Source organism: Oryzias latipes, chromosome 18, assembly GCF_053564925.1.
Source record: "Oryzias latipes strain Hd-rR chromosome 18, Olatipes_Hd-rR_3.1".
In the NCBI taxonomy this organism is placed as follows: Eukaryota; Metazoa; Chordata; class Actinopteri; order Beloniformes; family Adrianichthyidae; genus Oryzias; species Oryzias latipes.
In genome coordinates this window covers 35,647,501-35,657,225 of record NC_136254.1, presented here as the reverse complement: position 1 = coordinate 35,657,225, position 9,725 = coordinate 35,647,501, and the positions used below count along the sequence as shown (strand labels likewise).

Here is a 9,725-nt window from a genome sequence, read left to right as displayed (position 1 = left end):
CTGTGGGACATGGACCCAAAGTACAAACACGTCTTCAAGTCCATTCAGCTCAAAGGCGGATGGTTCTCCTCCATCACCTCCAGAGGAGCAGAAGTGAGAATCAAACCACAACACATCTCTAAAGGCTTTATTTGACAAGAACGAAAGAATTCTGGAAGGTTTTTTCCACAGTTTAAGCTCCGCACCTTCAATGAATGTCAGAAAAAACCTAGTCTCTACTGAGGTTCAGGTCTTTGAGGTGAATTCTCTGATAGTTTAGGTAGCCTTAAATGTGACAGAAGAATTTTGTGTCAGCTTGAAGTATCCAATCAATCAAACAAATCCCTTTATGCATTTGACCCATTAGATGGATTCCTTAACATCATTGACCAATCAGATGGAGCCCTTTTATGTTGGCTGCTCCCCTCCTATGTAGATGAGTCATTTGATGTATAATTTAAGTTATGTTTAATCTTACTTAAATTAAACCGTTACAGTGAAATGGAAATTATGTTTTTGGTGGTTTTGCTATTTGTTCATGTATTGCAAGTTATATCGCCATCCCATTGCCATCCTATCAGTCTGGATCTGGAAGTCCCACAGGATCTTTGCCCTCTCATTCTCTACCACCTTCAGAGGTGTTTCCCATTTTGACCTTGGGGTTTCCAGTCCATATCCTGCACACATGTTCCTGTATATTATTCCAGCCACTTGATTGTGGCGCTCCATGTATGCTTTACCTGCCAGCATCTTACATCCTGCAGTTATGTGCTGGATTGTTTCAGGCGCCTCTTTGCACAGCCTAAACCTTGGGTCTTGTCTGGTGTGGTAGATCGGTGCCTCTATGGCTCTGCTGCTCAGAGCCCCAAGCATTCAGTTATCCATGTGTGTGGCATCGAGTCATAGGCTTTCTTGTAATCAATTCAGGCTGTGCACAGGTTGGTGTGTTGTGACTTACAGTCTTGAGCGACTGTTCTGTTCAGCAGGAGTTGGTGTTTGGCTCCTCTGGAGTCTCTACCAATGCCCTTCTGTGTGTAGCTCATGTATTGATCCATGTGCCTATTTATCTTGGTTGCAATGATGCCTGACATGAGCTTCCATGTTGTGGAGAGACAGGTTATTGGCCGGTAGTTGGATGGGACTGCACCCTTTGAGGGATCCTTCTGGATCACGATCGTTCGCCCTTCCGTTAGCCATTCGGGGTGAGTCCCATCTCTTAGCAGCTGGTTCATTAGTGCTGCCAGGCGCTCATGGAGTACAATGAGTTTCTTTAGTCAGTAGGCATGTATCATGTCAGGACCTGTAGTGTCCTTTCAGAATAAACATTTTCAGTGAAATACTATACTACAAAATACACCTACAAAGGTGGACCATTGATTCCAAACAAGACATGTCAATTTGCACACACAAAGAACTGATTTTCCTAACAAATAAAGTCAAGCACATGTTGCAAACATGAATACACCCCTGTCATAGTCTAAAGGTCCGTACACACCGGGACGAATATTCGCCAGGCGTTATTCGCCAGCGTTTTTCGCCACGTTTTTTGTGTTCACACCCAGGCGATTTTCGCTGACGATGAGCCGAGCGAACATGCAATTTCCTTCCCTGACATTAGATGGCGCTTAATGTAAAAAGAAATACTCCTGTACACAAGGTGGCGCTGCGCAACTTTACGCTTCTTAAAGTCGCTTTTCACTCAGAAGAAGAGAGCAAGTATTTACGCGCTTGTCAGAATAATACAAAGAAAACATGAATATTACAAGCACCAGTAGCTCCAACTGGTGCTTGGTTCGGGGATATTTTAGAATGTCCGTCATTATTTCTTCGCGGCAGTGTAGACGCTACTTGGCGTCTATCTTCTTCGCTGGTATGTGTGCTCAGCAAGGCAGTTTTGTGTTTGAGCGCCCCCAAGTTGTGTTTTACTGTAACTTCAGAAGCTCCAGACACGTGTGCAAAAGCGCCATTCTCATTGGTCGAATAGATTTCGACGCGACGCGTCGAAAAAAAAAAACGAACCCGAGGCGTTTTTTCTTTTTGACGCTTTGACGTGTGGCGTTTTTTCGCGTTGGTGTGCACACTCTCATTGGTGCCCTTTGTTTAGTCACGCGGCGTTAAACGTCGGCGAAAATCGCCGGCGAAATTTGTCCCGGTGTGAACGGGCCTTTAGGAGAAAAGCCAAAGACTACAAAATTCTACTTAACAGGTATTCAAGCACAGGTGAGCGTCATGATTCCTTTGAGAGGTATCCAGCACACAGGAGACCATGAAAGGGCATTTCTTAACAAAGAAGTTGTCTCCCAGGTCTAAGCAGGTGGATAGAATGTTCTCTCTGGGATACCAAAGCTGATAGGAGGAACTTTATATTGGTTTTGGATTCAGTATAAAAACAAACCTGGTGTCTGGATGCTGGCCAGGTTTGAACGTTTATGGAGCAGAACCAGAAAACTGGGTTTGGTATTCAACACAATTATTTTTCAATTACCTTGAACTCGGTCCAGCTACATCCTCTTCTTCTGGTACAGCATCAGTAGATGAAGGTGTGTCCTCTACTGTTGATACGTGGGAATCTTCCATCTCCTCATTGTCCTCCTCCGGCTTCTCCTCTTTCTCCTCCTCAGATTTCTCCTTGACCTCCTCAGATGCTCCTTTGAGTTTCTCTTCAGACGTTTCCTCTGACTTCTTCTCAGCTTCTGGCCTCTGCAAGTGTTGAACGTTTCACAAACAGCATGTAAGGCTTTTAAGCAGCTGTTGAGCTAAAAATGGTAAAGAGCAGCTGCAAAGCCATTAGGCCACGCCCACAAGACGTGTACATTTGGTTCTAAATGTTCTCAGACAACGGTGTGATGTACTGGCTCCTGCTTTTCCACCACATCTCGCTCAACCACTACCTACCTTCAGCTTGATGAAGAGGACGGTGGCCCGCGGCGCGTTGGACTTCATGCTTCTGATGATCTCCCTGGGAGACATGGTCTTCAGCGGCAGCTTTATCAGCCTCTGACTTCCGTTGAGTGTGTGGATCTCAAAGTCTTTGTCACTCTCAGTCAGCGGCGGGAAGGAGGACCTGATCAGATCCACGAATTCTGACTCTTGAAGACTTTGAGGAAAGCTGAGGTCCCGGACAATAGTCTTCTTCACAACTAGGAGAGAAACCAAATTCATTGAGAAGATCCTCAAACGGTTCATCATTCAGTGATGAACTGGTCTGTTTGGATCCTGGAAGAAGTTTGTTAACATCCACCCCAGATTCCAAACCATTGTCTGACTTCTCCAGTTGTCGTACTTTTAGGAGACCATGGAAACCATGGCCTTATAGTATGGAAAGTACAGTATTCCCTGCATTAGCAAAGCTAGCGCTACAACTGTTGTCAGTTTGGGAACTAATGTTTGGAACCTACGTCTTTGTGTACGTTCTCCACAGTGAATCCGGTAAAGGACTCAAACAGATCAGGATGTCCTGATGATGGCAGTTCTAAAGTCACCAAATTACCAACAGTTCTGGGTTTCTTAGGGTTAAAGACACAGAGAACTTACCAGAACCGTGCAACATGTCAACGTTTGGATCCTTTATGAACCGAATCCTGAGGTTCAGGTGGGTCGGACTGCTGCTGCTCCAGGCTATGCTGGGCCGGACTGGGCGCTGCTGCTGTCTGTGGGACATGGACCCAAAGTACAAACATGTCTTCAAGTCCATTCAGTTCAAAGGAGGACGGTTCTCTTCTTCTAAACCGTCAAAGCAGCCGTAGGTTTGTCACCTCCTTGGAAGTTTAAAATCCGGATCCTTGGACTTTTCCCTGGAACTTGCTGAAGGCTGGACCTGTTCTGCCAGCTGCTCTTCTTCATCATTGGCTTCATCATCAAAGGCAACACCACCATCACCATCATCATCATCATCTTTGTTGTTGTTCTGAGGAAAGTGGAGCCTCACAGGGTCTTCCACGCCTAAAAACAACAGATTCATCTTTTTGTTCCCTCTGAGACAAACATTTACAGAAAAATCTTCAGAAAGGTCCGACTCTACAGATTTGGTCTCTATGATGGTTCTTGATGGACCGGTTCCGTCCAGAATTGGTTCTAAGTTTAGTGCTAACTAGGCCTGCACAATATACCGCAAATTTATCGTTATCGCGAAATTAAGCTGTGCAATATGCATACCGCAAAAGACGGCAAAAATCGCAATAAATGATTACCTTAAATGTGCTAAAACAAACTCATGGCAGCTTGAAATATTGAATAAATGAAATAAATCCCTTTATGCATTTAACCAATCGGAAGGACCCGTTTAAGTTTTTGATCAATCAGATGAGCCCTTTTATATTTGATGTTTGCCTCCTACGTCGACAAGGGTCATTTGGAGTATAATTTTTAAACTGTTGCAGTGAAATGGAAATTATGTTTTTGGTTTTTTTGCTATTTGTTTATATACCGCAATTTATATCGCTATCGCAATATTAATTACCAGTATCGCATATAGCGAGTTTTCCTCATATGTGCAGCCCTAGTGCTAACATGACTTGATCAAAATAAAAGTTAGTTTTACCAAAGCAAAACCATTTTCAATAAAAAAAAGTGTTCTTTCCTTCATCTGGGGAGTCTTTTCACTCCTTTCAGTGAAACTCATCACATCTGGAGATTTTGTTCTCCGATTGTCCAGACAGTTAAAGAATGAGCATCAGACGAAGATCCCTACAGGATCAAAGGAGGAAAAGAGGAGAAGCACAGGAACATCAGAGGAGAAAAAGTTCTTCTCCTTTCACAACAGCCAATTAGCTTCCTCCGTCTAACCCCGTCTGCTGCATCCTAACCTCTAACAGCAGTGACCTTCATGTTCATCTCTGGTCTTCCTCTAGACCTCTGGCAGCTTTAGACTCAGCATCCTTTTACCAATAGATTCAGCGTCTCTCCTCTGGACATGTCCCAACCATCTCTGAAGGACCAGAGGACAATCAGACAAGGGTCAAAGGGGAAGCATGAGGGAGAGACAAGGACGAGAGGAGGAACAGAGGAAGGCCGCTCAGAGTATCCAGACGTTCTTCTGTCTCAAAAACTGGTGGGTGGAAATCACTTTTGAGAACGTTCTACAGCTTTCTGGGTCCACAAGCTTCTAACCAGAAAACTGACGTCCTGACAGACTCCAACTCACCGGGTGGCAGAGAGCGCAGCTACTCCTTTGGCTGTCTGTCTGGACCAGTTCCCTGAGCCATGGGTTCACGGAACAAAGACAGAATTTAACCCACGATGGAATATGGAGAGAAAATCCACACACACTGGATGTGTGTGTGTGTCATTCTTGATTTGTAATGATAAATGACATTTAGTGTGTATGGATCATCCTCATGAACGGATTTCCTGTAACGTCATTTCCGGGTGAGTGTAATCCAGTTCTGATAGTTGCTTGACTGCTTTCTCTTCTTTGGCATTAGCCCGATTACTATTTCTTAACTTAAGTGTTTATGTGTTATCTGGTTTAATATTTACATTTAGCATCTTTTAATTCACTAGCCAATACACAACTGTGTTAACAAGTTGTTGTCCACTTCATTCTAAGTTTGCAAAGTAAACTGCTTCTCCTTAGCTAAACACCACTAGCCTTAGCTTAGCACTTAGCATGGCTTCTACCTCTTCCGCCTTTCTCCCCCCTCTCCGTTCCTGCCCCATGTGCCATATGTTTAGTGAGGATCCTGCCTCCTTTGGTAGGTGTGTTAAGTGTCGTCTTCTGTTATACTTGGAGGCCAGGCTAGAGCAGTTAGAGGCGCGGCTCAGCACAGTGGAAGCTAAGCCGGCTAGCCAGGTCGTTACTTGCAGCGCGGGCCGTGCTGCCAAGGATAACCTAGTTAGCCCCCCAGCGCCTTCCCAGCAGCTGGAAAACACACAGGGAGAGTTTGTACCGTTTGGGAGGAAACATTGTGCTAAACTCTAAAACTTAAGAAGCTAAAACGTCTAGACTGGATTACTGTAACTCCTTGTTAGCAGCGTGTCCTAAGAGTTCCTTAAGAAGCCTCAGAACGCAGCAGCTAGATTGTTAGCTGGAACTAGCAGAAGAGATCACATCACTCCTGTGTTAGTTTCACTCCATTGGATCCCAGTTGATTCTAGAATCAAGTTCAAGATCCTCCTGTTAACCTATAAGGCCTTACATGGAATGGCCCCGTCCTATATTAAGGACCTCATAGTCCCTTACCATCCAATGAGAACACTTCACTCACTAAACGCAGGACTGCTTGTGGTTCCTAGAATTAGTCAAAGTACGGTTGGAGGTAGAGCGTTTAGCCACCAAGCCCCTGTCTTATGGAATAAACTCCCAGCTCATATAAGAGAGGCCGACTCAGTTTCTACATTCAAAGTTAGACTGAAAACATTCCTCTGTGGACAGGCTTATTGTCAGACTAGTTAGTATTCAGAGATTATTTAACTTAATGTTAATGTGTTTAAATTAAACTTAATAACAATAACTATTAGCTGTTAGCAGGCTGCTCAAGATCCTGCCTGCATCTTAACCGCTCTTCAACATGACATGATGTGACCTGACTCTTGCACCACACACACTTCAAGGGATTATCTAATCTCGTTGAAACCACAGGAATATTTTCAAGGGGACCTCTAGATCCAGCCTGCACTACAACCTATCAAAGACCGTACCCACAGACTACAGACAAAACTCCCCTCTACCCCCCCTAAGCCTAGCCCTGACCCCTAACCTTAATCCTAACCCTTACCAGAAGATGGGGTAGCTATGGTGCACTGGGGTTCTGTCCTCTATTCTTATCTACTTCTCTCCTTCTTTCCTCTATTCTTGATCATTATTCATCATTTAGTTCTCCATGCCTCTGTCTGGTGCAGTGATTCATGTATTGTCCCTCTTTCCCTCTCCCCTCCTGGGGAGTGGGAGTGCTTCCAGACTCCAGTTGGCTCGTCTCTGCTCCCGCTCCTACACCTGGCTGTGGATCCTGCCTCTACCTGGATGAAGCTCGTCTGCTGGATTTAAAATATGTAGTTGTAGAGTTTGATAAGTTAATTCTTCTCGATGAGTTCTGGTAAATCGCCTGTCTGTCCTGGGGGAGGATCCCTCGTTTATGTGGGCACCCCTGAGGTTTCTTTTTTTTCCGAAAGCCTGAACCATCCGACGCGGAGTGTCACGCACTTAGCGGTTCACCTCAGAGAAGTGCGTTCATCCTGATAATGGCTTCCACGGTCTTTTGACCTTTCAGCACGTGAACACGGTTACGGCCGTTAAGTGAGCCGTTCACGAAGTCTGAAAACCTCCCATCAGTTCTAAACAAACAGAAATGCAAAAGTAGAACCTCCTCCTAACAGAGATGTGTGTCCTTTCAATACACACGTGTAGATCAGGTATCAAACGTCTCATTTCATAGTGAAGACCGTCCACTGTAGGTAGACATGGACTGAGCGAGTCACCGTAGAAAATCCGGCTCCAGCAAAATGAAGCCAATTCTGCCGCCGCCATTCGGTGCCCGTCCACCGTGATTGGACGAGTCGGTCTGAGTGGACGTTTCTGTGGAACTACTGTCACCAATGAGGAGTGAGCTTGTTCCAAGGGAAATTTCTGGGCCACTGGATTTTGGAATTGCAGATGTATAGTGAGTAGGGAAGGAATTGAGACACAACTTGTCAATCAAACCTTTGAGGTGGGGGCCAGCGGGCATTGAGGAATCTGATTGGTCAGTTTATGACTGGAATAACTTGAGATCCTTTATTAAACCTCAAAGTTGTCAACATGACCTGTGTCTATAAAATTACATTTTAATACCTGCTGAATAGTACAACATGTATTTAAAGTACACATATCTTTGTAGTTTCTTCTCTAGCATTTCTGTTTATTTAGAACAGATCAGCTGTTTTTATGTAAACAGAGTTTCATGCTCTGCCGTAAAACATGGAATACGGGCGCGCGACATTTTTAAGGCGGCTGCGCGAACAGAGGCTCACGTGGCCGCAGCACAGCTACGCACAGAAAACACACAAGCACGCACGCATCCATTGGTCTGATTTCCCTCCACAATAGAAGCTGATGAAAGTCCGCTGCACAGAACTTACGCAGGTGAACCCGCGGCTGCAGCAGCTCCAGCTGCCGCTCCTGCCGCGCGATCCTCCGCCTGAAGCCCGACGCCTCCTCCTCGTAGTCGGCCACCGTCCTCTCCACCACCGCCAGGATGTCGCGGGTGGCGATGCCGAGCTTCTCGGTGATGATCCCTCGGAGGATGTCGGCCTTGGAGAAGCTCTCGCTGTCGGTGGTGCAGAAAAACATCTTCTTGTTCTTCTTTGTCAGAGTGTGCTCACAAACTTTCGCGGCTGTTTCAGGCTTGTGACGGTGTAACCTTTATTGTGGTCCGTGTAGAAACAGATCTTTCACATGAAGGATAAGCATATGAAAAGTAATGACTGATCAAACTTTATGCACCACTTTTTATTTATTTTTACTTTTTTCTTTTAAATGAAAAAAAAACTAAGTTATGGTAATGTAACAATAATGTAGTCTATTCAGGCCGTGTCTAAAGAGGGTTTCAATTTTTTTTCAAAAACTTCATTAATCACAAGATCCAATATGAAACGGTGCAATACAAGAACAGAAAAAGAACCAGCCAGGGGGAGAAATGGTGACACTTCAATGTGGTCTTATGTCAAAATTGCATTTGCTATTTTTCAACTAACTTTTTCACGTGGAGATGAGGCTATATTCAAGTAATTACGGAGCCCGCCGGGTGCCAGTGGTTAAAAGTAAAAATAAAATCTGATAAACTGTGCTCACGGTTTACTAAACGTGCGCATCATTTAGTAATCGGTGCGCACGGATTAATCAATTGTGGTCGTACTGTTGCACAATCGTGCACTCACACATTTAATGCATGTACGTGTCTCTGAGTAGAGCAGACAGACCCTTAGCTTCGTGTTTGCAGGGATGTCAGGGTGCTTTGGTACCGGCGGGCTCCGTAAGTCATCTACTTTTGAGTAATGTTTCCAGTCGGAAGACATTCATGGAAGGACTTGGCGTCCGGTCAAAGCTCACACCATCTTATTTAAAATAAAAAATAATATAGTATACATACAGCTTCAAATATTCTTTGAAACAAATCAAATTAGAAAAAGTTTACCAATGTCTTTTAACAAAGCAATCAACCAGACATAAATCAATGAAATGGAAATTTAATAATAATTCAAATTCAAAAAGGGGTTAATACATTAAAAGGTTTAAGTAGTCTCATTGGTTTTGATAACTTTGTGATTATATATATATGTTTTTTATAGAGACCAGATATATTTTAGAATCTGTTTCTTTAAAATGTTTTCCTTTTTTGATACAAAATATCTTCTATGTTGTTGTGCTGTTTTCTTTATTTTTATTTACTTATTTATTTGCCAATCATAAACTTTTAAGTTTCATTTTTTTATTCAACAGTATTAAGTAGCATTAAACTGTTCTATATGTTATATATCGTCAGCCTAATAGCATTTCTGCCTAACTCGTATTTTTGCCAAATTGAGATATTGGCCTAACTCCACTCTCCTTTCACTGCTGCACCACCCTGTATAACTGCCTATGTTCTCAGCCAATCAGAAGGCTTCCATCATTCAGAAAAACTATCTGCTTTAGTCATCTAATTGACTTGAGCATTTTTGATGCCATATAAAAATGTGCCCAAGTCATCTCAAATTGACTTGAGCAGTTTCGGCGCTACACAACAATAGCTGCCCCCATGGAGAACAAAGCTCGTCTTACCATAAATGAA

At 43.8% G+C, this 9,725-nt stretch overlaps 1 protein-coding gene across 2 annotated transcripts in view; it reads right to left on the bottom strand.

Moving 5' to 3' along the window:
- Nucleotides 1–9,725, bottom strand: part of LOC105353778 (uncharacterized) — an 81,612-nt gene that overhangs the window by 8,289 nt on the left and 63,598 nt on the right. Inside the window, exons 1-5 of one of the 2 annotated variants that reach the window (XM_078936806.1) lie at nucleotides 8,035–8,347; nucleotides 3,735–3,921; nucleotides 3,514–3,629; nucleotides 2,875–3,119; nucleotides 2,465–2,679 (exon numbers count right to left, since the gene is read on the bottom strand). In XM_078936806.1, coding sequence (XP_078792932.1) covers nucleotides 2,465–2,679; nucleotides 2,875–3,119; nucleotides 3,514–3,629; nucleotides 3,735–3,921; nucleotides 8,035–8,245 — 974 coding nt within the window. In that variant the 5' untranslated portion in view covers nucleotides 8,246–8,347. Of the gene's footprint in view, nucleotides 1–2,464; nucleotides 2,680–2,874; nucleotides 3,120–3,513; nucleotides 3,630–3,734; nucleotides 3,922–8,034; nucleotides 8,348–9,725 lie in introns of those variants that run through there. The other variant, XM_078936803.1, reaches the window with a different exon arrangement.